The 27,507-nt window shown below is 44.9% G+C and overlaps 4 protein-coding genes across 5 annotated transcripts; 2 read left to right on the top strand and 2 right to left on the bottom strand.

Moving 5' to 3' along the window:
- The first annotated feature begins 6,478 nt into the window (after positions 1-6,478).
- On the top strand, positions 6,479-13,102 carry LOC135613139 (uncharacterized). Of its 2 annotated transcripts, XM_065110179.1 has the most exons (5): positions 6,479-6,618; positions 8,729-8,874; positions 8,966-11,676; positions 11,779-12,452; positions 12,548-12,714. In XM_065110179.1, the coding sequence occupies exons 2-5, from the start codon at positions 8,857-8,859 to the stop codon at positions 12,565-12,567; spliced, it is 3,423 nt and encodes a 1,140-aa protein (XP_064966251.1). In that variant the 5' UTR covers positions 6,479-6,618; positions 8,729-8,856; the 3' UTR covers positions 12,568-12,714. The 2 variants fall into 2 exon arrangements, with proteins under 2 accessions (XP_064966251.1, XP_064966250.1); XM_065110178.1 differs by having other exon boundaries at positions 11,779-13,102.
- Positions 13,103-13,293: 191 nt separating this feature from the next.
- LOC135613141 (ABC transporter G family member 5-like) lies at positions 13,294-15,919 on the bottom strand. The gene has a single exon (XM_065110180.1). It carries the CDS (start codon positions 15,800-15,802, stop codon positions 13,541-13,543), a length of 2,262 nt encoding a protein of 753 aa, XP_064966252.1. The 5' UTR covers positions 15,803-15,919; the 3' UTR covers positions 13,294-13,540.
- Positions 15,920-16,973: 1,054 nt separating this feature from the next.
- LOC103986155 (receptor-like protein kinase HERK 1) lies at positions 16,974-20,771 on the bottom strand. The gene is made up of 2 exons (XM_009404067.3): positions 20,134-20,771; positions 16,974-20,042 (listed from the first exon to the last, which is right to left on the bottom strand). The coding sequence occupies exon 2, from the start codon at positions 19,659-19,661 to the stop codon at positions 17,157-17,159; it is 2,505 nt and encodes an 834-aa protein (XP_009402342.2). The 5' UTR covers positions 19,662-20,042; positions 20,134-20,771; the 3' UTR covers positions 16,974-17,156.
- Positions 20,772-22,493: 1,722 nt separating this feature from the next.
- Positions 22,494-23,867, top strand: LOC135611919 (probable membrane-associated kinase regulator 4). Its single transcript, XM_065107567.1, has one exon. The coding sequence runs from the start codon at positions 22,600-22,602 to the stop codon at positions 23,692-23,694; it is 1,095 nt and encodes a 364-aa protein (XP_064963639.1). The 5' UTR covers positions 22,494-22,599; the 3' UTR covers positions 23,695-23,867.
- Positions 23,868-27,507: the final 3,640 nt, after the last annotated feature.

Below are 27,507 nucleotides of genomic sequence, written 5' to 3' on the forward strand. Positions count from 1 at the left end.
TGATAGGGGACTACTCTAACTCGTGACATCTCACCCGAGGAATTGTTCGTTTTAGACTATGGTAGGCATACCCATAATGCGTACCCATAATTTTAAGCATGTGAGCTCCAAAAGACGTTTACGAGGATAAGGAAGACTTGACGGACATATAAGACATATAGATCTGATAAATTCGACATCAAACCTTAAATTCGGAATTTTTTCATGTTATATAAGTTGTTTTACGTGGTGGTAAAGTTAAAAATGTGACGAGGCTTATTATTGTAGAGCCAAATAGAAGTGGAAGATTCAAATAAAGTTGGCTTGTGGGTTTCCGCTTAGTTGGGAGACGATGTCGGGCCGCAAGGTTTTGGGCTAGGGCGGGGCGAAGCGCCACCGCGAGGTGCTCCGCGATAACATCCGGGGGGCATCACGAGGCCCGCGATCTGGCGCATCACCGGCCTGGGAGACCCGCGGGCCGCACAACATCATTCTCGCTTACGTGATCTGTGATGCTGTCACCTACACCGAACACGCCCGGCGGAAGACCGTCACCGCCATGGCAATCGTGCGTGCGTGCCCCGAGAGGCAGGGAAAGACTCTCTACGAGTATGGCGGTTAGGGTTTCATCACAATTAAAAAGTCTTGCTGTCGAGAAAAGAGGAAAGAGAAAAAAAAATGAATTGGAGGTTGTGTGGGGAAAGAATTTGTTGCTCCCAAGTGTTGTTGGAATTGCTAATCTGGGGTTTTACTTGGTTTTCTGCATGTCGGTGCTTTTAGTTGTTGATACTGGAATTTTTTTGTGTATAAATACTGATGTGGGATCGATGCTTAATTATTTTTGCTTCTGTTGGATTATAATAACTTGTTTTGAGCTCTTTTTTTAATAGCTGTTGCATCTTTCTTGCAGTGCGTGCGATGCTACCTTTGTTCTCTTATGATATGTTGTCGGACACCTTCTGCTACAAGTTATGAGGTTGTCTATTAGGATGTACCTGCTGTCTTTCCTTAGCTCAGTTTGCGTGAGATCAAAACTAAATATATGTTCATGTTTGTTGATATGTACGCTACTTTGGTATGTATCAGAAATTTGAAATTTATTTCATCCTTCAATATTGAGGTAATATTGATATTTAGACTTCAGACTTTAAATGGGATGCATGCTTCTGTTCATACGATTTGACTTGTTAAACTTATTGCATTGGTTATTGCTTTAATTAATGGTACGACACTGGATGATACTTTTTCTATTATTTGTGGTGACATGATTTGAGAGGTCCATTTTACCCCAAGCACTTCACGACCTAATTTATGCATGCTTGTCAATTCAATTATCGTGTTTAACTGGAAAATTTTATCTTCTCATGTATGTGTGTCCTTTATGGTAGTAAGAGCTTGTGGTTGTTCCAAAATTAACATTTTATTTTGTGGCAGGTAAGTTTGGATGGACTTTCCTGCGAGGCTAATATTGTCATAGTATCATTCAGACACTTGATCTTTTTTCTTTTACATTGCAATTTCTGCTTACAACTTTTCGGTGTATTGTGATGCAAAGATCTTAGAATAGGATATATTAGGTTTGCTTTGGCCTTTGTTGAATGACAATATAAAACAAGATTATGGAAATTATTTCTTTCATACTTAAGTTTACATTTGGATTGAGTATTTGGTGAATGTGAGATTTTGCTGCACCAAGTGTGCCTAGCATACCTTACTGTGCTGATAAATCTAATGATACTCGAAAAGTTTAAACTTTTTTGGTTGCATTGCATAATTTTGTTGTATGTATAGCCCTTTGCAAGTGTAGCTCACAGAATGTTTCATGACATTTTTTATATGGTAATTTATTTGATCTGCGAGCAATTTATGTTTAGATGTCATGTTGCAACCATTAATACTGGATGCTTTTGTTACAGAGTTTGCTATGAGTGTGGTGTAAGTTGATTGATTATGCTATCTTTCTAGTTTGAAAGTTTTGTTTTGTTTGATGGTGCAAGATTTGTTGGATCCTCATTTCATTGGTGTCGAGGGTAAGGCTTGGTATCTTGGTGAAACTGTATATCATGATCGATTAATATTATGCTCCTTTCCCATTGTTCATAGGTAGGGCTTTCTACATTGATCCACACTAAAACTGTATATGCAGGTGTCTTGTGTATTAGGCTTGTTCTTTGTATTTTGCTGCCTGTTCCCACTTAATTCTTGCTTAAATTATTTGCATCTAGTCATCGTTTGTGGTTGTTTCATTGAATAGTTTGGATTGCCTTGGTTCAAATGTTTCTTGAAAATAATGTTCTGACTACTCAGAGTTTAGTAGTATTAATAACTGGTATATGAGATCTGTTATATCAGAAAAATAAAATTAAGAATCCATATCAAAAGCTGATGCATAGTTTGTTTAGTTCCATGTGCTGCAGGTTATTTGCTGACTGTTTCTGAACTAGGATGAATTGTATCAGTGGCTTGATTCATGAGGAAACTATAGGTGTTCTTAGCATGTTCTCCAACAAGGTGATCTTTCTTTTACCCTTTATTATGTTGTAGGAAAACCATTATGACCATGATACCATGTATGTCTCTGCCTTGGTGTTCGAGGATTGGTCACTATAGAAAATCTCTGTTGAGACAATGATTATAAAAGGACACTCAACAGTGAAAGGGAAACTCTTGGTTACAGTATTTGAGTTCTTAATCTTATTAGATATCTTTGGTAATTTGATTTTTATGTTCCTGTAGTACCTCTGGAGACATTTTCTCATTATATCCAGCTGTTACCTTTCACTGAATTGTGGCCTAGATGCATAAATTTGTTTGCTGTTGTCATATCCCAGACATGGGCAATCCTAATGGTATGTGATGCTTGCTACATACATGAATGCAAAAGTATCATACTTTGTGTAGCTTTTTTTTTTTCTTTTCTCTATGTGATCATTATGCTTGACTTGATCAAGTATTCATTCATGCCTAAACATGTGACTCGCTTACTAGTCTCATGGAGTTGTTAACTGAATGGTCGAATTCCTTATTTGTGGCTTAATGGTATTCTGTCTTCTAGATACTTGTCTAATACCAATTGATGTCATTAAAAGATAATCGGAATGTCCCAAAAGCAAATTAGAGAGTTCTAAAATTGCAGTGGTTTTTGGTGATGTTTTCCCAATTTTTCTCTTTAGGAAATTGGGATGTTTACTTCCTGAAAATAAGGTTTTAAAGCAATGTGGGTATTCTCATTTACTTGTGCCTTTTCTTGGTCTTAGTGAACCAACATCTTTATTAGATCTGTTTAATTGTGTCATGTCCTTATGACGGAGGATGTTTTGTGAAAATTAAATATTCTTGAAGAGTCGCAGTCTGAGAGACTCCTTTTTCACTATTTGGGAAATGAATTTAGGCTGTTGCATTATTGTATTGCAGAAATGTTTTATTTTATACTGAGTGTGATTTGACTATTTTATTAGGCTGTTGCATTATTGTATTGCAGAAATGTTTTCTTTTACTGAGTGTGATTTGACTATTTTATTAGGCTGTTAGTGCAGGACGTCGACTCGAAAATCTACAATCGAGCCGTGTAGATTCAGAAGGGTTTAGGCCGAGACTGACCGTGAGCCAAGAGGTAGTCAGGTAGATACTGAACCTTCGCTCGGAAGAGACTGAGGCAGGGCTTAGATTTCCTTTCATGAGGACTACATCGGATAGCCGTCGCGAGTGCCTGACCCCTTCTATGGAGCCCGCTGTCGAACGTCGTCCCTTCTCCTTACGGCCGCCCAAGCCTCCGCCGCGATGTACTGGTTAGCCTGCTGGAGCATCTCTGGCACCATGATGGGGGGTCGCTTCACGAGGGACCAAAGGAATCTGTAAGGTCGTAGGCCCATTATAAATGCATGCACTAACAGAGAGGGATGAGTGTCCGGCAAACCCCGGATTTGTGTGGCAAAGCGATCCACAAAATGTGAGAGGGGCTCGTCCTCCCTCTGTTTGAGTCTGATGAGCAGTGCCACGGACGGTTTCGCCCGTGCATAGGCCACGAAGTGGAGCTCGAAGTCCTTGACGAGTTGGTCGAAGGAAGCGATCGTTTTGGTCTTCAAGCCGTCATACCATGCATGGGCCGACCCTCTCAGAGTGGTAGGAAACGCTCTGCACATCAGGGCATCAGAGGTTCCGTATAGCGCCATTTGGGCGCGAAAAGCAGCTACATGGTCTGCTGGGTCGGTGGAGCCATCGTAAGCGTCCAGAGAGGGGAGCTGGAAGTCCGGGGGGACTGTCAGATCCCGTATCTCGGGTGTGAAGGGAGACCCTCGGTGTGCGTCCTCCCCGAGCTCTCCCTTGGACTTGCGAACCTCTTCCTGCACCTTGTCGAGTCGCTGGTTGACGAAGTGCAATTGGGCCCGCAGGGAGTCCGAAGAGAGTACCTCGGGTTCCGGGCGACCGCTTGAGTTTGTCATCACTGGATCCCCGAGTGGGGTCGGTCGGACCCGAGGCGAAGTGGGGGGCTCCGGTAGTGTCATGTGGGCCCGAACGGGCGCCTCGCGTTGTCGTCGTGGTTCGATCGCGGGTGGGTGCGCCGGATGAGAAATGAGCGGGATAATGGTTTGCACCATTTCCATCAGAGCTCAGACTTGACGGGCGAGGTCCTGAAAGGCCTCTAGTGACACGGGCGTTGAGTCGGTTGGGGCGCCGTCGGGTGGCGACAAGCCCAAGTCGTTGAATATTCGCCAATATCGTTCGGAGGTCGTGGCGAGGTGTTCGTCACGATGGTCTCCATGCGGGGGATGTTCCCCCGAGGCTTCGGTCAGGTGTGACCTCTTAGTCGTGGGCTCATCTGAGCCGCTCGGATGATCACCTGACATTCCGGGCCCTCCTTCTAGCGCCAAAATGTTGGTGTAAACAACTTTGAGCCGTGGCCTCGGGGCCGACGCGGCTCGGTTCGGGTCCGGACGACGGGGATCTCCCTGGGGCGTTCCTCGAGCCTGTTGAGGTGATTGGGTGCGGTGTCCGATCGAGAAGGTGTAGCCGTCTCCTCCAGGTAGGAACTCCTCGCCTACGCGTCCCGCGGGAGCCTTCGGCTTCGCACCTGCATAAAGGTCGGGCCGGGGTGCTCGGCCCGACCCCTCCGACGATCAAGTTAGCAGATGTGGAGGGGGTTTCAGATGAAGAAGTGTTTTTGTCTCTCTTTCTCCTCCCTCTCTCTGATGAACGAGAGAGTATTTATAGGGAAGCTTACTGCTTCCCGAGCTGCCCGCTTGCAGGGGCAGGCTGGTAGCGTCTGACGCTTGGGTTGGCGTGGCGTGAAGAATGAAACTTGAGCAGGGTGTTTAATGTGTCTCGGTTGGCGTTTCGATCTGTATTGACTAGATGCTATCACGTCGATCGAGGCATGAGATGTCATCTGATGTCAATCGAGTCTTATCATAATTACTATCCTCTCTTGACAAACAATGGCAACCAATGTGAGCCAATTTTGTGGTTCCAAAAGAATTAACTATGTCAGCTAGCATCAAGGTTTATTGGATTCTGTGTTTTATCTATTTATTTGATTGAGAAGTTGTTTGGTCTTCTAGACTTTTGATGGTTGCAGGTTAGCTTTATGCTCGTCTTCTCGATCACTCAATCCTCGAAGTAGAGGACAAAAGGGGCATCTGCATTTGGCAGGTTGCAGCACACCAGCATCATTAGCTGAATCTTGCGGAGGTGTTTCCTCCAGGAAGCAACCCAGACCAAGCATAAAAGGTACTACTACTACTACTACACAACTGGAAGAAAGACTTTATAGTTATTTTGTCTTTCTAATTACAAAGTTAATAGACTAGAAAACAAGTTAGTATTTCATAAAATAATAGAATTAAGACTTGTAAAAATCCATAGCATTATATATTGATGGAGTAAGTAGTACTACTTTTTTGGAATAAAGGAGACAATATTCTTTAGGATATAAAGCTATCGTCTTTAGGTGGTGGAACGAGGGAAGGTTATGTGGACAACCTCTGGTACAGACATGCCAAGTGCTGTCGACGAAGAAAAGGGGTGGGTCGGTACAAGTATTCCTTGACGCCCATTGCCTTTGGCCGGCGAAAGCGGAGGCCAGACGTCGTATCTTTGTGGAGTACACCGTGTAGTGGTGGATTCACGATGGCACGTGTATTATTAAAGCAGTAGCTCTCGGTAACGCGCTCACGGTGTAGGAGAGCGATGCGGCTTGATGGCCGCGATTGACGTGATTATTTATTTATAATAGGATTAGATGTTATTAGCTTTCTTTCTATTGCAGTCGTTAATTACTGTTTATGTGGTAAATAAATGTAAGCGTGAAAGCGACGTCTTCAGCCGCATTTACAGCTTAACAAATGCATCGAGATTGGCGCCTCACGTGATGCGACGCGTGGCCGTTTGCGTCGGTCCAGATTTGATGATTTCAAATACATGGAGGGCGGATTCCGCGGAAGCGTAAGCGCAAGCTGCGGGAAACTCCGCACCTCGGAACGAACTTGTTGGTGAGACGTGGGTCGTCTTCGCTTCCCTCTTTGCCTTCCCCCTCACGGCTGCTACCGCTGAGCTCTCTGTCGCGCTCTGTCCTTTTTTCCTCAAGATCTCTTTCGTGCCTTCTTCGCTGCGACCTGTCCCGAAAATCGATGATCCAATCAGGTACTAGTCGACCCTGACGTGCATATCTTGCAGCTTCGATCGTTTTCCCCTCGGAACTCAGGCCGCGAATGAGGGTAGAAAGATCGAGCATGATGGATTTCTTCCCTCTTGAGTGTTCGGATTTTTTGGGGTTTGAATGTCTAGTGCTTGGACTCCGAGCGGTCCCCGTTGCTGCATTGGACGCCGTCCTGGCATGAGATACAAGTGATCCGTCCCAAAGTCGGAGAGAGAAGATGTGGTTTTAAGGTATTAGAATCGTAAGGTTTTTTGGGTTTGTGAAATCTACTCGCGATCTCTGAGTTTCACCATTTCGTCTTTCGGAAAGTTAGTTTGAGAAAACGGGCAATGGTCTCTTTGTGTGAGATTAGGACGAGATTTAGTCTCGAGCCATCGCCATCGATGGTCTCTTAGGGTGGAAGGGGAATCAGCAGCCATGGTCGCCATCATAAGCTTTTATGATGTTTCCTGTGTGAGATTAGCACGGGATACAATCTCGAGTGGCTAAATGGAAGGGAGACCGGGTAATGTTTCTTTTATGATGTCTCTTGAATTCTGACGAGTCCTATAGTCTTGTTGTTACTACTGTACTTAATAGTAGCAATCTGGTCGCTAATTGTGGTGAATGGTTGGTCTTTATATTCCTATTCTATGGTCGAATGGTTTCTGGTTTGGGAGCTCTATTGCTTATCGGAGTTGGAACATGGATGAATAATACCCGGTTTTTTCACTTACATTTGGGGAAAAAAAAAAGGTTTAGGAGGACTAAAAGTTTTGGAGCAGCTTCTTTTGGAAGTCCAAGGTTATGTTCTATACAATCATAACCAACATAGTTGTTTTATTTGGGATTTTTCACTTCTTTTTCCAAATGCTTGTCGTTAAAAATTTATCATATTTCTAGTTAATAGGGATGGTGGCAAGACTTTTTTGGCAAGAATTATGTTTTCACCTCTTGATGTTAACTGAACCTAGTGGTTTCAGACAGTGTGGTTATGTGTTGAGTATGTTGATCAAATTCACATGGAAACGTCCAATTTCAAATTTTCGATTGAAAGTTTGAAACTGTGCTTTCTTGGCTGTTGTTGTAAGTATAGTTTGGAATCTTTGTTGCGTGACTGAAGTGTTTAAGGGCATTTATAGTCTGGATATGTTGTTTAATATTTATTTAGTCATTGATGCTTTGTCCTTAACTTTTTAAAGTTTCTTAATGTCTCAGTTTATTTTAATGCGTTTTGTGCTACACCATGGCATACTCATCTTTCCATGTAGTACTTGGTCGGTTGGATTTCTTGTGACCAGCATGCCATTTTCTGATGGCATACTCAGGAAAGTCTATTTCTCGTTATTGTTCAATCATAGTTACCTGCATTTCCATGCATTTCAAGGACTACTTGGCCTATTTTTGGTGTAACTGCTTTTGAGGTACTTTATAATCTATTTTGTTATAAAGCGGTTCTTTAGATGCTATATTATAAGCATTTCTGCTTGACCTTCATGGAAGTGGATGAAATTTACAAAACAATTTTCTCCACTAATCATGGTGAGGAGATTCTATATTCAGGAGATTCTATATTCCTCAAGTCATTGGTCTTGGAGGTTTGATCAGACTGTGACATAATCCTGCCATAAACCTTTATTATGTGGTTGTAGACATTATTAACCTACCGTAATCCATAAATATGTTACACCATTCTTTTTCAGGATTAGTTACTGATTTTAGGTTATTTTTGGAAATAATAATTCTATCAGCTTAAATTTCCGGATTAGGTACTGACATTTTCCGGACAGCAACTCCCCCATTGTCTTACTCTGTGGCTAGTGCAGCAGAAGTTGGAGTTTTAATTTATCTCGTAAATTGTTTCTGCTATTCTTTATTTATGTAGTCTCGAGCCATGATGTGATAATTGATGTCTTCTTGCCTGCATTTTATGCACAAATTTACATGAGTCTAAAGTTATAATTGGTCAGCTGTATAATTCCTCTGTGTTGATATTTTGTGGTGACTTCATAGTAATGGAAGTAAATGATGTTATCAAGCTATGCTTCTCTTGTCAGCTTTTGCTTCATTACGGTATCTTATGCTTATAGGCCTCATGCTTATGTTCTGTTTTAGCATTCATGGAGATGCATCTTCAAGCTGTGATGGTGTATTAGATGCTGCTGCTTCAGTTTTAGATCATTCTATGTTCCACTAAAGAGAACTTAAATCCATCATCTGCTGGCCAGACGTAGTCTTAGGAGATGCAAATACAAGAAGAGGTGTTTCTTCTTTCTAACATTGTTATTATGCAGTTTGTGAAGCATACTGACTTTTCTGCTAATTGAATGTTTACTTTTTTTATATTGGCAGATTAAAGTTGACCATAAAGATAGGTGTTCTGGTGTGCCAATAAAAAAAAGGCTATTTCATTTGTCACAATGTTCATTTTCTCCATCCCAAGAAACATGTTCAATATCACATAATTATCAGCGGCAACCTAATCAGTTCTCAGTTGAAGCAGAATCTTCTGTGTCAGTAAAAGATGCTGGTCTGCCACTGGACACCGGTACAAGTCCTAAGGACGTCATAAATTCTTCCTCTGCATCATCTGGTCAGAGGTATGGCAGTGATGTCCATGCTAATCATGATGACATGGAACTCAAGAAAGCCACAAGAGCCTTCAAGGGATCAAATATGGAGGAAGATCGTAATGCTGATAACAGGCCATCACTAGGCTTAGATACGGATAAAGGAAAGCAGTTATCACAGCCTGGTACATGGGAAATGATTATAGTTGACAGGACCATGGAAGAGAAAATTGCTACATGTGATGTATCTGCATTTAGAGGAGTTGAAACAACATCCATTGTGCATTTATCGTCATCTAAGGATAATAAATATCATGGTTACAACTCGTCGAAGCAAGAGATAGTTAAAACCTGTTCTTTGGATCTGCGTCAGACCATGCACGATGAAGTGGATTCAGAGTATGGATCTGCTGATCGCTGTGTGAGCAGAGAAAATTGGGATTTGAATGTTCCAATGGAGGTGTGGGAAGCCAATTTAAGTGATTCAGTTGTAAAACATGCCATGGATCATAGGTTAAATCAGAGCGCTATGCACCTGCAAAATATTGACAGATGCCTCGTTCAACCTACGCTAGGCGCCATTGCGAGTGCGTCAACATCAGGAACATCTATGGTCGAAAGAAGTCAATACAAGCCAAGATTGAGAAATTGGAGAACACCTGTTGATGACAAGAGGGGCTATGAAGGTGGCTTAGACTTGCAGCTTCGACCACCTAGCAGACCAGAGTTACGCATTAACTGGGGAAAGATAGTCCCTTCTGATCTTAGTCTTTCGTTGACTGGGAATCTTTCAGAGGTATCTTGTAGAGTTGTGAAGCCTGAACATTGTGAGAACAGTAATCAGAAAGTAACTGAAGTGTCTCAACATAGTAGTCTAAAGTCAGTGGGAATTAGGCACGTAAACTCTGAACCATGTGATGAAAATGTTCATGGTGAAGCTTCCAGTGTAGCTGTTCTCTTTGATCAGGAATCATCACTAGGAAGAGTGTTGAAATCAGAGCCACCTGAAGAACCTAAGGAAAAGCCACCAAGTTTGGAGTCGGACGACAATCATCAATTAACTTGTTGTACAGACGTTTCCCCGAGTCAGGTTAAACCTGCTCTTAATTCTAATGCTGTGGTTGATGCAAATATACTTAATGATAATAACCCAGTTATGCCTGGTAATGCAAAAATAGAATCAGGTGAGAGCACTTCTCGGGCTTTAGATCCTGCTGAGTTGTCAAGTTCCGATGTACCTTATAAGGCTGACGATGTGCTTACCAACATTTGCGCTAACCAAGGTGCAGAAGGAAACACTAGTAAATCAGTGGATATTATTGCAGACCCCATCATTTCTGATGCAAAAGAATCTAATGCAAACATGACTGAAAGTCGTGAAATTGCTGATGTGGCTTCTTCTCAGCATCATGAGTCTGCAAGTTATCTTAAAGAACCCATGACTCATGATGATTTGTCTGAAGGTAGTGCTGAAATGGACTGCTCGGACAATGAAGATTATACTTCATCAAAACTAGTTGCTGGAGATGATCTTCACATGGCTACTGACATAAACAATGTACCAAGTGCCACAAACCAGGAAGGCTTGGGCTTACCAGCTGAGATTCAGACAGAACAATTCAACAGCAATGAACAGCAGTTCGATGCTACTTATAATTTAAGGTTTACAACCGATATAACTATTCCTGTAGATGGTGATATTGAGGTCAAAGGTGGTGAACTTGGAGATCCTGTGCCACAATGTGCAAGTGAGGTTTCCTGTGACCACGAGAAGAAAAGAGTACGGGGAAATGTGCTAGAATGGTCAAATGAGCTTCCATGCGAGTATGAAAAGAAGGTACATGAAAATGTGACTATTGATTTCACTGGTTCAGATGGTCATGCTGTCATGATGGAAATACATTCAGATACAAAGGGCAAACAAATAGTGTCTGAAGAGGCAATGAGCCTTCATAGAGATGAAAGTTTTGATGTCAGTATGTGCCGTGATAAAAAGGAGATGAGCTCTGACCTGACAACAGTTTTGCATGAGCCACCAGATAATGGAGTGGTACGAGTTTCTTCCAGTAAGAGGCTTGCTAAACCTTGTCCGGAAGCAATAAAGAATCACCTTGGAAAGGAGAAGAGCTCAGAGATGAAGTCAAATTCTATCAGACCACCTAATGCAATTGCAAAAACTACCGAGGACAATGTAGACAGACAGCAGATGAGAACTAGATATGCCATTGCGTCTATTAAGCATCCGGAGCTGCCAGAGAGAGATTCAGATGTCAGTGGCGTTGGGAATAAGCATGTTGATGATGCAGGTAAGCATAGCCACGAGAAGAATGTTGACAGTAGGTGTAAGCATAGACAGATTACGAAGGTAAGTTCACCTACTATTAGGTCATTTGGCCAGAGGAAACCTATTTCTTCTAGGTCAATTTCATCAGGAACTGAGGATGGGTTGATCGATAAGCAGAGGCGAGACAGAATGTTCTCTCAGAGGAGAAGGTGATAATCCTTTCACTTTTTTTTTTTTGTAGTTGTACGTGTTGTTGCTGCTGCTAAAACGTAGCTCTTGTTTTGAAATTTATGCCTTTTTTCATGCTTCAGGTGTTCAGAATTTGAAAGCAAGAAGAATCAAGATCAGTCAACTGATAAATGTGATTCTGATTACATGAACACTGCAAGGCACAGCAACCGGCATTTGGATCGGAATTCCAACACCCGGTATGCATCAGAACATAATAATTCAAGAAAGCACCAATTTTCAAGGCTTAGTTCAAGGTTGGAAGTTCCACTAGAAGTTGCTACAAATGGTTCTGTTGGAAGTGCCAGCACTTTATCGAGGAGGCCAATGGGTGATCAGCCATACCGTTCATCTTGTTTTCCACTCTGGAGGCGACTGCCGAGGCATCAAGAGGAACCACCGTTGGTGGATACCCGAAATGCTAGGTGCTTAGTAAGGGACGTTAGCCCTAACAAGGAGGAGATCATGAGGACACTACATCATGAAATGGTGGATAGTATCTTATATTCGCACCCTACTATGCAATATGGACCAACCGAGAATGATGTCTTGCCGAGGGGAAGCAATATTTCACCTACTCGGAGGAGACCTCCTCCTTCACATTTCTATGGAATGGGCTCACCTCGTCGGTGGCTTTCCCCTGGAAGATCACCTGAAATGGTTATGAATAAACAACATCCAGCATTAGTAAGACATGGAGCACCACCATCAGTTGACATGCCCAATTCGCCTCATGGACATCTTTATTTCCCAGAAGGTATGATGGTTGAAAGGAATGCTTTGCCTGCCGACATGGATGAAATGCTTCCTGTTAACGATCTTGATCTACCTAGGCCCGGTGGGTTTCTGCAGAGGAACACAAGGAGGTATGACTTTGGCCCACATGAAACAGCTGCGGACTATCTTGGACCTGTTCACTTCTTTGCTGATCACTTCATTGACACAAGAAATCATCATGATGGGCGTGATAACCATGCGCATACTACTCTTCCTTATCATGTCGAAGATGCTCGCCATATTCGCAGCTCGAGGGACTTCGACAGTCAGGCAAGGGACCGACATGGAAACGCTCGTGACAGATTAAGAAGCATCGTAGAGCAGGGTGAAGGTCACAGATGCCGTGGAGAGCAAGGATGGCGTGATGGCGGACTCCACAGTGAGGGGTTGAAAAAGAGAAAACCCTGAGCAAGAGCATTATATATACACATGTTGACTGCATTATATACAAGCGTTGAAGGTTCATCTTCAACCTTAGCCTGTGGAATGGAGAAACGAGAGACGGGGATCCATGTCTGGCTGTATTGGGGGCGAACCACCACCTGTTCTGGTTGGAAACTACATGTTTTGCGGACTGGGAGTGATATCCGTTCGATTTGGTTACAGTGTTGAAGAAGCCTTATCGTTGACTTTGTGGTTAAATAGTCTTTTCGGACTTTTGTCCACTTAAAAGAGTCGGGAAGAGGAGTTGTTGAATGTTGGTGAATAATGGAGTTGGAAGATCACAAGTTAAATTATTACGAGATGTCGGTTTATCCTCCCTATTAGATCGTTCCACAAGTTGGACGAGTTAGCATGACAGAATCTGCTGCATCTTAGCATGACAAAATTAATCGACTTGGTATAATAGTTTATTTACTACCTCAATCGATCGTAGTTGAAGTTGCTGTTTTTTGATGCTCCAGGAAGTATCTGTGGAGGGCTGTAGTAAGAATCACACTACATGAAGAAGCTCTATGGAGATTACAACCGACGAAAGGTTGGAAGAGGAGCTGTGGATGTCTGCTGATTAGTTCTTCTTCTTCAAGCTTATGGAAGCAACTTCCAAAAGGGATCTCTCACTCTCTCTTACCTCCTCTTGTTCCTGCTTCCCAACAGGAGGCTGATGTAGAAGAGGAACCTAAAGAAGAAGCCCCACGCCACAGCGATCCACAGGCAGTCCCACTTGCTGAGCTGCGTCACGCTCTGCTGCTCCAGGATGTTGGTGCCGGTGGTGATGCAGGTCTGGCTGGTTATGTTCACCCCTAAAGAACTGCTTATGGACTTGAGAACGTTCAACTTGATCGCCTCCGGCAACCCCCCGAAGGGCGTGTTGTCGAACATCTGCACCCCTCGGACGAAGCACTTGCGCGGATCGTCGAACTCGTTCTGCATCACCGCTTCGTAGGGGTACTTGACGAGTGAGAGGTAGTGGAACCAGATCCAGTAGTCGGGGATCCGGGTCCGGTCGATGAAGAAGCCGCTGAAGAGTAGGAAGTAGGCCAGAACGGAGAGGACGACGGCGCAGCCTAACATGATATGCGTCACCACCCCGGAGAGGAAGGTCACAAAACCGCTGCCGGCCCAGAAGGAGGCCAGGACGATCAGCACGAAGAAGAAGAACCCCTGCATGCTCCCCGCGAGGCCGACGGCGAAGAAGGTGGTCGAGGCGAAGGCGATGGACAGGAGGACCAGCGGCGGGAAGCCGACGATGGTGTGGGAGAGGACGTAGGACGAGCGGCGGTAGGCGTTGTGTGCCGTCTCCCTCATGAAGATGTTGCGCTCCTGGAGGAAGACCGGCAGCGCATCGGCGCAGGTGTAGAACATGGTGGACATGGCTATGGCGAAGAAGCCGAGTCGTTCTTGCACGCCCCTGGGCGAGTTGTCGAGCCGCCAGAAGATGGTCGCCAGGATGAATCCCGTGACGAGCACCGCGCCGAGGCGGACGCCGAACAGCTCTGGCATCCGCTTGGAGTTGGTAAACGACCGCTTTGTCAGCACACCCACCTCGATCCAGAAAGGATTGGCGTAATTCTGGACCGACGGCGCCGAGGGCGCTCCCTCGGTCGCGCCGGAAACAAGCTTCCCGCGGGAGATGCTGGCGCTGATGGCATCATTTAGAGAAAGAGATGGTTTGTCCGCGGCAGCCACGGCGAGTCGTACGCTCTGATGTGTCTTGTTGAAGTCGACGAGGGACCTTGCACCGGTCGGAGTGCCCTCGAGCTCGCGGATAAGGTCGAGCGCGAATTCTGTTGGGTTCTCGTTGGCTGGGATAGGATGGCCGAAGTCAGAGAAGAACCCGCGCAGACCGTCGGGCGGCCCACTGTACACGGTCTGGCCTCTGGAGAGGAAAAGGAGGCGATCGAGGAGACAGAGAATCCGGTAGCTCGGCTGGTGGACCGACATGATCACGATGCTCCCACTGTGAGCGATCCTCTGCAGCACCTTGGTCACCATGAACGCGCTTGTGGAGTCGAGGCCGGACGTGGGCTCGTCGAGGAAGAGTATGATGGGGTCATGGATGATGTCGATGCCAATAGAAACCCGGCGGCGCTCGCCTCCGGAGACGCCGCGGTGGATCTCGTCGCCGATGATGGTTTTGGCGGAGGTCCGAAGGCCCAGCTGGTCGATGAGCGCTTGCACCCGGCTCTTCTTCTTCGAGGCGGAGAGAGATCGCGGCAGCCGGAACTCAGCGGAGAACATCAAGGTCTCTTCCACGGTAAGCATGGGAAACAGGAGGTCGTCCTGCATCACGTACGCGGAGATGACCTTCAGCAGCTGGTCGTCGAGCTTCTCGTCGTTGAGGGTAATGGAGCCCTGCAGGCTCTCCCTCGCGATGCGGTTAGCGAGCGCGTCGATGAGGGTGGACTTTCCGGAGCCGCTGGCCCCCAGCACCGCGAAGATCTCCCCTTCTCTGGCCTCGCCGGAGATGGAGTCCAGAAGCGTCTTACTCCCGGAGAACGCATCCGGCGTCGCGAGGCCTGCGGCGGGGTCCATGGCGAGGCGGCTCTTGCGGAAAAGGAACATGTTGCGGGCCCTCTTGACGCTGTACGAGAGATTGGTGAAGGTGAGGACGATAGGGAGGGGGCGGGAGGCCAACCCGCCACCTCCGGCGCCGTCAAATTCGCCCATAGGGACGACGTGGTGGGGCTGGGACGCGTCCTCATCCCCCACGCCGCCGCCACTATGGGCCTCGCCGACGCGCTTGAAGAGCTGGCCGAGTGTGACGGAGGGGCCGCGGGGGTGGTGGTGGTGGTGGACAAGCAGGCCGCCGCGAGCGATGCCCTCGGCCTCCGCCATCGGGGAAGAGAGCCGCTCGAGGACGGATATCTTGTCGACGAACCGCGACATGACGCCGCTTCCGTAATCCCCGCCTTACAGAACGAGAGGGAGACGGCGGAAGAGCAGCACGGTGTTACGGCACGCAGAGGTGAAAGACGAGGGCTTTTGATTTGTATCTCACAACGACGGAATATATATAGGGCTGTCGTTTGATGGTAGATGTGTGAAGGATTTGATTCACGGTGACGTAGCTCAAGAACATGCGTGTCTGTTGACAGGGTTCCTTTGCCGGAGGAGGAGAAACCCAAACGTGTGGCGGAAACAAAATGCAAAGAGCTTCGGATGGTAGAGCGAGTAGGTGTTGGGGTGTTCAGCTACATTCTCCTCGTCCAAAAGGCGGAAGGAAGGAAAGAGTGTTGGTGATTGGAAGAGGCACGCAGTGATCAAAGGTTTAGATGAGCTAAAACACACCTAACTAGGAGGATCTACAGAGGGAGAGGGAGGGGAGGTTGATCGACTGCACGATGACCAGCGATGGATGATTTGACTCTCTTTTTCCCTCGAAAAAGGAACGTTCGACAAAATAAGTAAGAGGAACAGTTGTTTGCCTCCTTCAAGAAAAAGCTTTAAGACAGTTTTGTTGCCATGTGGCAATCTGGTGTTGATAGGGAGGGAGGACAATTTTGATCATTCCAAAAGAAAATTACTGCATAAATAAAAAATAAAGACACAAACAATGATGTAATTGTAAAATAATTGAAAGAGCTGTATTATTTGGATAGTAGTAATTCTTTTTTGCAAAGACAAGAAAAGATGTAACTCATAATAAGGATGCAGAAAAAGCATACCACATTATCATTAAATGACTGAGCTTTGTTGTACAAATCTGACTTTAGTATATGCTAATACAGATGAGCTGAACTCTGATGCAATTCACTTGAAGAGTAAATCTCTCTCTCACACACACAAACAATCTCTCAACTCAAGAGGCCTTCTTTGATGCAAGGCAAACAGATGGCACAAACTTGACCTATGTGATACATGGCATAATAAAACACTGATGATATATGGAGGGAAAAGTAAGGATTACATCATGACAAGAATATTAGAAAAAAATCACAATGAGCCCGTCGATAAATCGATTTTGATACAGACCTGCAGTGCCCTCCTTAGAGTTGCTGCTTGCTGGTGACATACCCATGAATTGAGCACATAACCATCCTTCTAAGTTCCACAGGTCTCACATGGAAGATAGCAAACAGTTAATATGACAAATCCAGTGTAATTACATTGCCGAATAGCGATCGAAAAAAGAACAAAGAGAAAAGATTGAACCCTCGTATACAGCACTATAGAAACATATTAAACAATCAACTCTTTCAGGTCTATGCCTCAAACGGTAATGTATCATATTACAATTAACTTACCGACCCTCTGACTTGATCAACTGTGAGAAAACCTTACTCATGGAGACGTCTGTAAGATCATTATGCACTGACGTACCACCTTCCTCCGCATGGGCACTCTCAAAGATGGTGTTGATGTTTTGAACCTGCGGTGAAAGTTCGGTAATGCGATTGATACTATCGATCTCAGAAACACTAGGATCTGCGTCTTGTAGATGTAGCACATACTCCAAGTTCCAAAGGACATCTCCCATCGAGGGGCGCTCCACACCCGAGTCTGCCAGGCATTTCTCGATCGTCTCCCCAAATTTCCTTAGAGATTCAGGCCTAACGGATCCTGCAATCCGAGTATCAACAATCTGCTCCAACTCACCCCTCTTTTGCCACTTCATTCCCCACTCTGCTAAATTCACCATCTCTCTTGGTAGGGTGGGATCAATGACCGGCCTCGCACAAAGCACTTCAAGCAAAACTACTCCAAATGAATACACATCAGATTTCTCTGTCAACCGTTGCCTCCGGAAGTACTCAGGATCAAGATATCCGAAACTCCCCTTTACGGCGGTGCTGACATGGGTCTGATCCAACTCAGGCCCAGTCTTCGAGAGCCCAAAATCAGCAACCTTTGCCAAGAGATTCTCATCAAGTAGAATATTTGCAGATTTAACATCACGGTGGATGATAGCCTTGGCTTGACCGGTATGAAGGTAGTGCAATCCTCTGGCTGATCCAATACAAATTTCCAATCTCTGCTTCCAAACAAGAGGAGGAAGATCTGAACCATATAGATGGCTCTTAAGAGTGCCCTTTTCCATGTACTCGTAAACAAGAATCATCTCATTCTTCTCATCACAGTACCCGATAAGAGAAACCAGGTGGCGGTGGCGCAGGCGTGACAGAAGTTCAATTTCGGTGCGGAACTCATTGAGACCTTGTTGAGATTTTGGATTGCCCCTCTTCACTGCCACTTTTGTTTCATCTCTTAGCACTCCCTTGTAGACCTTCCCGAAACCTCCAACCCCAATCACCCAATTCTCATCAAAGTTGTTTGTTGCTTCTTGCAGCACAGTGAAAGAGAAACGATAACCAAGGTCTCCATTCTGCCCAATTTTAAAAGCAGCTTCATTGGAAGTCTGACTTACCGTGCTGTGAGAAGTCAAGCCATCGATGGAGAAAGGCACCCAAGTTTTGGAACTCTGTTTTGCGAGCTTCCTTTTCCTAAGAACCACGCAAAGAATAATAGCAACGACAACCACCGTAACTGCTCCAAGGATTGAGCCCAGTATGATGCCAAAATTTTTATTTGAACCAGGTGGTATGACAACCACTGCCGGACCAGCAGAGCCATTTATCTTCATTATCTCAAGGCCATTGAGAATGGCATTTGGTAAACCATCGGTTATGGGTGAAGGATTGATACTAACACTAAGCTTACCAGAGGCATCATCAGCCTTTAGAACAAAATCCATAAAAACAGCTGTAGCCAAATTGTTAAATGTGATTAGACTGAGCTCAACTTCAGAAGCAAGCCATGCATTGATATAAACATTAAACAATAAATCAATAGCCGATTTACTGACTATATCACAAAAATGAAACCTTATCAGGTAGTCCCAGTTAGCATCCACGCTGAACTGCCATGTCACGTTAACATTGGCACCGGTAGTATTTTGGGCATCTTTAGACAACTCTACAACCGTGGCATACACGACTTGAGGGGCAATCTCCTCGGTAGCTCCATCCATATAATTGATCTTTCCGGTGGAATTAAATGACTGGGATAGACCAGGAGTGAGCAGAAATTTCTGATCATTTTCCCAGGTTCTCCACAGCGTATCGTCGCCTGGAAGGACCTGAGGCCCACCCATGTTGATCCGGTAAATCGTCTCCAATGCCTGGCCTGATAAACCATGGTACTTGCCTTGAGGATCAACGATCTTTGCAGTATCATGGATTAGATTATCAGGAACCGAAACAACTTCAATGGCATTCACAAAGGCAAGGGAAGTGTTTGTCGATGGTGCAAATGTAAGGATAAGAGTGTCGCTGGTTATGTTCAATGAGAATTCCTTGACGACCGTTGCATTCGCCCGAGGCTGGAATTTGTTGAGAAGGACAACATCTTGGATCGACACGCCGAAGGTTGCTGCACTGAGGTTGTAGCCTCCGGACACGAAGGGGAAGAAGTACAGGCGAACGAAGTGTCTGCCGTGCGCCTTGATTTGGAAAGAGTAGGAGGAGCGTTCCCTGAAGACCCGGGCGTTCCGGAAGAGCGCCGTGCCGTAGGAAGTAGGGACCGAAGGGACCGAGTTCTGTGAGGTATTGGCTAAGTTGTTTGAGGGGGGTGTCAAGGTCGAGGAAAGCGAGACGTCGGCCACGAAAACTCTAGTGCCGATGGTTGTATTGGTCAGAGACCCACAGTCGATCAGGTAATTGTCTGCAGGGGTAAATACACAGTGGACGCATCGAATCGCAACCATCATGAAGACGATGAGTCTCGCTTCGATTTCCCTAATGGCCATAACGAAGCAAAGGTAACCAAGATGGGGTGGTTTGTTGGTAATATTCCTCGAGAACACCAGAGGAAGATGACGAGATACACAACTTCTCCGACAAGGAGAACCGATCGACCAGCGACAACACAAGGAACAGCAAAATCTAATCTTGGAACCACGACGCCCTGATCAACCCCAACTGATCCGACTTCAACCGCGAACCCATTCGTTCTCGGAATCAAACTTCAAAGCGCACCGTGACTCAGGCGATGAAGGTAAAAAGGTTCGATCTCGGGCTACGATCTCCGAGAAAGAAGATGAGGCGGACAGGTGACGCGGGGAACCCTAATCTTCCACCCGCAAACAAAAAGCAACAACAGAGAAGAGAAGCCACAATCCGACCAATTCCTGACAGCCCAAAGAAGCAACGAGTTCAACCAAACGGAATCGAACACCGAGAGAGGGAATTAACCGGAAAGCAAGAGGAAAAAGATGGCACCTTTGGGGCTCAAAAGCATCAGTAGATCCGCAGCAATTGACCGGAACTCCAAAAGAGGCGTTCGACCAAACGGAATCGAACGACGAGAGGGGGATTTAACCTGAAAACAAGAGGAAAAAGATGGCACCTTTGGGGCTCAAAAGCATCAGTAGATCCGCAGCAAAGCTCGCTCCTTTCCTTCGATCGATCAGATTGGATTCTGTCGAACAGAGCCGAGTCAATGCCCTCAGACCACGATAAGAGTGGGTGTAGAACAAGCCTTCAAGACAGAGGAGGGCGGTATCCGATCTTAATCCAATCATTACAATGTTCATTGTAAAGGTCTTTAGTGTGGTAACGTTCATCGAGGAGAAGGTGACATTTTTCTTTAGGGGAAGGACGGTAGCTGTTCTCGGCTGAGCGGATGTCGTATTAGGCTGTCGTATCTGATACACAGAGACTGGTAAACGAACGAAGGACAAGAAAGTCAAGGTGGCACTGACCTCCTCCTCCTCAATTGGGCCATTTAGCTAGCTGGCAGCATCGACGCGATCGCCAACTCTTAAAGCATCACCGTCACTCGCCTACGCGCTGCTTTCGACGGCGCATGTTTGTGCTAAGAGGGAGGGCTCCGGTTTGAACATGTCTACTCCGTCGGCGAAGCTTCTCTTGTCGCTCCGATATTGCATGCGAGGATTGTGGACGTGAGATTTGCTTATATGGGAGGAAGAGAGGCCGAGGAAGCGGCTGCCGGCAAATGGATTAGCTAAGGAGCAGTGGCCCGAGAGACGATGGTGACGCTGCACCTACCACACGCGGTCGCGTGATCTCTACAACATCTACCGCAATTGAAAGGGCAGAGATACCAAGAAAAACCTCGCATCGACTTCTTCCTCGTCCACCATTCAAACAATGTGAATGCCAGTCAAGACTGATGGTCTGGTGCGCATGGACGCGAGCTTCTGGATGCACGTCGTGTTCGCGGCTCGAGCCTGGTCGAGCTTCATTATGCCCGCGTCATCTTCTTTCTGTCAACTCTTCAAATATTGACCAGGGAACATGATGAGAAGCATCGGTCGATTTGCATTAGCAGCCCGCGAGCAGCAGTGGTCAAACCGGAAGCCCAATGAAAGAGAATACACTTCAGAACCTTTTGACAGAGTTCATTCATACATGAAGTGTCCGCGCCATTAGGACATCAGAGAACAGCTTTCCGGGGATCTCCGAGCCCCAAGTTATTTCAGGTGTTGCCGACTATCTTTCTATTGGCGAAGTGCAGAGGGGGGTCCACTGGATTGCTCCGGGATTGTGATGCAAAACTCAACCCCACTGTTGCCCGATCACCAGCTCCTGCCTTCCGCCTTCATCGATGCCTACAAAGCTGTGGTCAGAGGGAAGCAAGGCATGCACCACAAGGCACACTGCCCACGCCCATGGCTTTTCGCCACCACATTGATGTCGAGAACACCCCTCTGCCAGATTCCTCCGGCATGCTTCACGTGGACGGGAACAGGTGTCCTTGGGGCGAAAGCCGAAAGACGAAAGCCACAGGAGCCTTTCTGGACCGGTTGCCGTGTGTCTGGGGAGAGTCTGCGACTCCATCCATGGCCGCAGCGTCATGAAAGCACGACAAAGGTGGCCTCCAGCTATGCAGGCCATTCTTATTTATAGCCAGCCATACGCTACCCATCTCGACAGGTCGATGATGATGAACGACGATGATGCCAGCGACCACAGTGCAGCGCAGTAACAAGTCAAAATTATGCTTCTGTTGGCAAACTCCAAGGAGGGTTCAAATGTATGACGCAGTCAATATATGTCATCAACATAACGCTATTTTTGCTTTGCTTCTCTTACTTTCTGAGGAGGAAATGTGGCTGAAATCTATCGAGTACGTGTCTAATGCTTGCATCTTAATCTGTCAACACCGTCTTAAGCTTTCATCACACTGAACTCGGCATCGTCAACGTTGCCATGTTCATCTCTTCCGACTGTACTTGTATCAAGTGAATAGACATGCATTGTGCGGTTCTGCTGCCGCCCCTGACATTGATTGAGCAGAGACAAACTGAGAACTGCAAGAAAAAGTTAAAAGTGACAGGCAACGGAACGATGAGACACTAAACCTCAAGTGAGATGAAGTAGGTGGAGGAAGAGAGAGAGAGAGAGAGAGAGAGAGAACAAAATATGGGTCAAATGACGAGGGTTTGCGGACCCATTAGAAGGCTACCCCTCATGTTTCTCTGCATGGCTTATGTTGGATGCCTTGGCCTATTTCCAAATCCCTGACAGCCCCTTCATAATTCTTTCTCATTTGGCCTTATTCTCGCTTTAAAGGATGCTCAGCCTCGCCCACACCTTTCTCAGCGTCACGACCACCCACTCCACAGCCACGGCTCAAACACTGTGAGGCAGGGGAGGGAAAGGAACAGTATCCAGAGAGAGTTTTGTATAGATTTCGAATACTTGGCCATCGTAACAGTAAGAATGGCTAAGACCCTCGCTTCCTACGACCACATAGCAGAAGAAGATGAGGAAGAAGAAGACTACATCGACATGGATGTCAGCTGTGCAACAGAAATGGGTAATAGCACTACCAACAGCTTCCTCTGCTACGCCATCGTCTCCTCTCCACATTCCAAGGAGTTCGAGTTCCAAATGAGTGTCCAGCCGGCGGAGTCGGAAGCCACTGCGTACCCTGCTGATGAGCTCTTCTACAAGGGGAAGCTCCTCCCTCTGCATCTCCCTCCTCGGCTTCAAATGGTCGAGAAGCTCGAGAAGTCAAAGGAGATGAATGCCTCCGAGGACGAGGCGGCCATAGCACCAGCTACCCCTACGGATCGCACTCCATTTGGGTCGTGCAACATCTCTCCTGCCAGTTCTTGCTATGTCAGCGGCGAGCTGGATGCGGAAGACTACTACAGATGCTCGGCAGAGCTGGTAAGGTCAAATCGAAAGAGTTCTTGGTCCAAGAAGCTCAGGTTGATCAAGCACTTATCCCAGAGTCTCAAGCTGAAGGCTTCAAAGGCTTATCTCAAGTCTCTGTTCAACAAACCGCGGCGTCCCGACGAGTCATGCGCGGCCGCTCAGCAAGCCAAAGAGTGTACCGACGGCAGCGCAGCGGAAGCCAGAAAGAAACTAGTGGAGCAAGCTCAGATCGGGACTCATCTTTTCGACGACACCAATGCGCTAGGACTCATGAGGAGCATTAACAGGGAAAAGCATATAGAAGAGGACGACGTGTGCTACAGGAAGTCGTTCTCAGGCGCCATGAGCTGGAGTCACACGGCGACGGACTCATCGGTTTCGTTGACGTCCGCTTCTTCTTCGTCATCGTCATCCTTCACGGGTACGACGAGGTCCGGTGGATCCAACCAGCCCCTGCTGTTGCTTAACAGGAGCAGCAGCCTGAATGCAGAGGTGGAGAGCTCAATTCAAGGGGCGATTTCCCATTGCAAGAAGTCTCAGCAGATGATCTCTGGTAGAAAGAGTGCAAGTGATGTCGGATTTTGTTCCTTGTCTGCTCCTATAATTGCTGTCGCTCGTGAGAATCAAGAGAAGCCGGGGTTTTGCAGGGGATAACAACCAGAAGAAGGTAGCCTAATGGATGATTAACGAAAGCTGTAGGGTATCAGTTGTTCGACAAACTGCATGCGCTTTCTCTCAACTGGAAATGCCTGTAGAACCCATGCACAATTGTATATGATTCAGAGCTCTATTTGAATCAACGCATGTCATCTCATTCTAGCTTCCAATCTGTCACTCCTATTCCTTCGTTCCAGTTTTCAAGATGATGGAAGACGGTCACCATTTGCTTGGTGCTTGCAATCTCCAATCAAATGGTAGCACTGTAGGCAATCAAATCAAATGGTAGCAGCTGCTAGACTCTCTTGTTCTTAGCAATGCCAGTTTGGTTGGGGAATCATGACCGAAAAAAAAAAGACAGATAAATAGTCAAATATCAATATAAAAATTAAATAATTTAAAATATGAAAAATTATTATTAAAAAAATTTGATTATAGTCTCTAAACAAATACTTTACAGCTTAATATGCTGATTGAGTGTTGATTTGATCTATCAGTACATCTCTTCAAAAAATATGAATTCATGATCTCTCTGAAATAATTTTATCTTCTTTTTCAAAATCTATAGGTTCTTCAACATCAGCAAATTTGTATTTTTTTTTCAAAAGTTTCAACTAAAGATTGTATTTTTATTATCATAGCTTCCTTTGAAGACCAGTCAAAAGAAGTTTCTTGATCCAGTCCCTCCAATATTAACGCGAAGTATAAGTGTGTGGATATCAATAATCAAAAGAGATTTTTTTTTTTTATTATTATTAAAAGTGAGCCTTTAAACTTGATCATAAAGGGTACGAAAAAAATTTTCTATTATTTTTTCATTGTAAATAATGAGAAGGAAGCCTCTGATTATCTCAACTATGTAATGATAACTATACGAGAGACTCTTTATAAAAATAAAAATAAAAATTTTTGATCAAAAATTAATTTATCATATCTTTTTATTTGATTTACTATCTCCATAACTCTTGAAAAATAAATTTATATTGTTTCACTTTCATCCATAAATAAATTCTCAAAATTTCCTGTAAGAGTTTTGAGTTTAATTATCAATACGTTAAAGTTTCTGTGATACTCTTTTGCTTCAACATCTTCCAAACCTCCTTAGAATTTGTTAAAACATAAATTCAAATAAATATAATCTCATCAACTACTTGTCGAAGAGAATTTAAAGAGCATGTAAATCCTTTATTTAATATTTTTTAGTGGTTTTGACTACATCATAATCTTCTTCAACTATCTTAGCATAAATCTTATCATCTAAATCAAATTATCATCTTCGACAATGATAAAGAGCTTATGATAGTAATCGTATTTCTGGTTGTCATCATAAACAAAAACAAAAAAAAAAGATCGAAAAAGAAAGAAAGATAAAAAAAGCCAATCACCAATACAAAAATCTGATTATAACCCATCAATCAATACTTTACAGTCGATCTACCATTCTTCCTCAATTTGATTTGGTGCCCGCATAAAAAGAAATCAAACCTTCATTTAGAATCTGAATTCATGGGACTTAAATATATATATATATATATATATATATATATATATATATATATATATATATATATATATATATATATTGAACTTAATTTATCAAAAATAAATATCTAAAATTAATTATTATCTAGATATCTCTTAAATAAATAAAATTTATATTAATATTATCTTAGCAGTTTCTGGAGTGTTCACGTCACGGGCTCCTTTCCCAGGCAGAGGCAGTAAGTTCCCAAGCCTTACCTGCGTCAGAGATATCCATCCACCCGATCTTGTCGCCAAGTACATGGAAGAGAACAAGGTGACTGATCCATGGCCGGAAAGATCAAAGGTCAGCTAAAAGATACGTAGTCGCCAACCGCTGCAAACGACTCTTTCAGTAAGTCTGCAAAAGCAGTGAAATGTACTCCTCTCGCTGCAGCATTCCGAGTAGTGACCAGAGTCTTTTCAACCAGGGTTTGAAGAGCGACGGTGGCTTCAGAAGACGGAACGTACAGAGGACGAAACCCCGCTGAGCACATAGTTGCGAGCAGACTTCGACAGCTACAGCCGATGGCCCGATATCTTGATCGATCAAATGACGTGAGCCTCCGGTGATTGCTCATCGAGCAGGGTTGATGAGCAAGCGCATTTTGTGATAGCAAGCAGGAAGACCAAGTAAATGGCTGGTGAGAGCATCACGGAATTCAGCGGGAGAAGATTTTGGGGGAGTGAGGCAGCGATGGCCACAAGTACTGGAATCATCATCTATATATCCCTACGGAAACTGCTACTTTTGTTGTACCAAAGAAGTTTCGACTCGTCTCTTAGCAGCAGTATGTGGTGGTTTGCCGCTTCTAAACATTGGTTGTGATGAGGAGGAGAAGTGTTGCAGGTTTTGGTCCAATTGCTCTTCATTCATACGTTTCTTCCCTATTGTTTACATCACATTTATTGGACTACGGATTTTAAGATGCGACAATTGCAATTTTGGCATCCGTAACAAGAAAAGATTTGTGAGTGCCAAACTGGAACCCAGCAAATTAAGAACCAGAACAAACACATGCTTCGCTCTTGCTTCTCGCAAGAACTTGAAGGTTATTATTTCTCACACGATAAGACCTGTTTGAACTGGTCGTCTCAAGAAGCTACAGACGATCAGGAGGAAAGCTGGGGCCGGACGGAGGAACAGGTCCCCTTGGCAGCCTCGGAAAGTTGATCGCCGCCAGTCCATACGGCTTGCTCTCCCCCGGAGACAGCGGGCGTGCCCAGCTCATGGAACTGCACAGCAGCAGCATCACCGCACAGGCCATCATGATCCCTAGGAGCTTGAGAGAACCAACCCTCGCCATGTTCTTCCGACGAGGAGGACACACCAAACGATCGATTGTCTACGGATCCTTTCTCTCATTTCTCAGTCATATTTATACACGTATTACGGTGGCCGTGGGGAGTCATGCAATTAATGCGTCTGATCATAAGTAGATTCGTTGAATCAAGGAATTACCAAGTTTTCCAGCACAATAGAAATCTTGTTTTGTTTCTCCCTCCATTTACTCGGTTCATTGAATAGAGGAAGAACAATACCAGCCAGCTCGCGTAGTTATGGAAGATTCATTCCTCCCAAGACGGCAAATAAGAGCCCTTCATACCCTTAATGAAAGATCAACTGCAGATCTTAGCCACTATTGATGATATTGTACGATTCTGATACATTATTATTTAGAATTATTTGATACTGCTCAAAATATTCCTCATACGTGGGACTTCCTTCATTCACCATATATGCATGAATGTTCACCATATTTGAGCGTGCGTATCTTCGTAAAATGATATGGTGCTTTGTTCATCCACTGTACATGCATGAATATTCATTATGGGTCTATCTTTATAAATGGTATGTATTTATTTAGCATATTATTATTCATTGTCGTTTGAATTCCTTCCTCTTTAGATAGGGGTATTTTTTGCTCATTATATTAATTGTTTTAGATCATATATAGTGGATTACGTAGACTTGTTTTTCGATACTCAAATAGTAATTTTTTTAGATCATACATGGTGGATTGGATCACCGAGGATGGTTTTCTGATGCTTAAAATGATTTGATGTCTAAGCGAGGAATGGGTGAAAGATCTCAATGGTTGGTTTCTTTTTTTGTTTGTATGTTATCTCTGAAAAGCATTCAGCTTTGTATAATGAATTATGGGCTAATCTAAATGATCAGATTCTAAGCAATCTATCATGTCCTCAGAACCATGGCTGAGACAGAAGCAGCTTGCTTATTCAAGAACAAACTCCGGGTAGAATGTTTACATCCACTAGAAAACCAGC

The sequence above is a fragment of the Musa acuminata genome, chromosome BXJ2-5 (assembly GCF_036884655.1).
Source record: "Musa acuminata AAA Group cultivar baxijiao chromosome BXJ2-5, Cavendish_Baxijiao_AAA, whole genome shotgun sequence".
Classification (NCBI taxonomy): domain Eukaryota; kingdom Viridiplantae; phylum Streptophyta; class Magnoliopsida; order Zingiberales; family Musaceae; genus Musa; species Musa acuminata.

Bases quoted from the DNA above. Each gene is read 5' to 3' on its own strand.
- LOC135611919 (XM_065107567.1), top strand. From the start codon at position 22,600: ATGGCTAAGACCCTCGCTTCCTACGACCACATAGCAGAAGAAGATGAG.
- LOC135613139 (XM_065110178.1), top strand. The intron at 11,677-11,778 runs GTGATAATCCTT...TTCATGCTTCAG, and splicing joins ATGTTCTCTCAGAGGAGAAG to GTGTTCAGAATTTGAAAGCA.
- LOC103986155 (XM_009404067.3), bottom strand. From the start codon at position 19,661: ATGGCCATTAGGGAAATCGAAGCGAGACTCATCGTCTTCATGATGGTT.
- LOC135613141 (XM_065110180.1), bottom strand. From the start codon at position 15,802: ATGTCGCGGTTCGTCGACAAGATATCCGTCCTCGAGCGGCTCTCTTCC.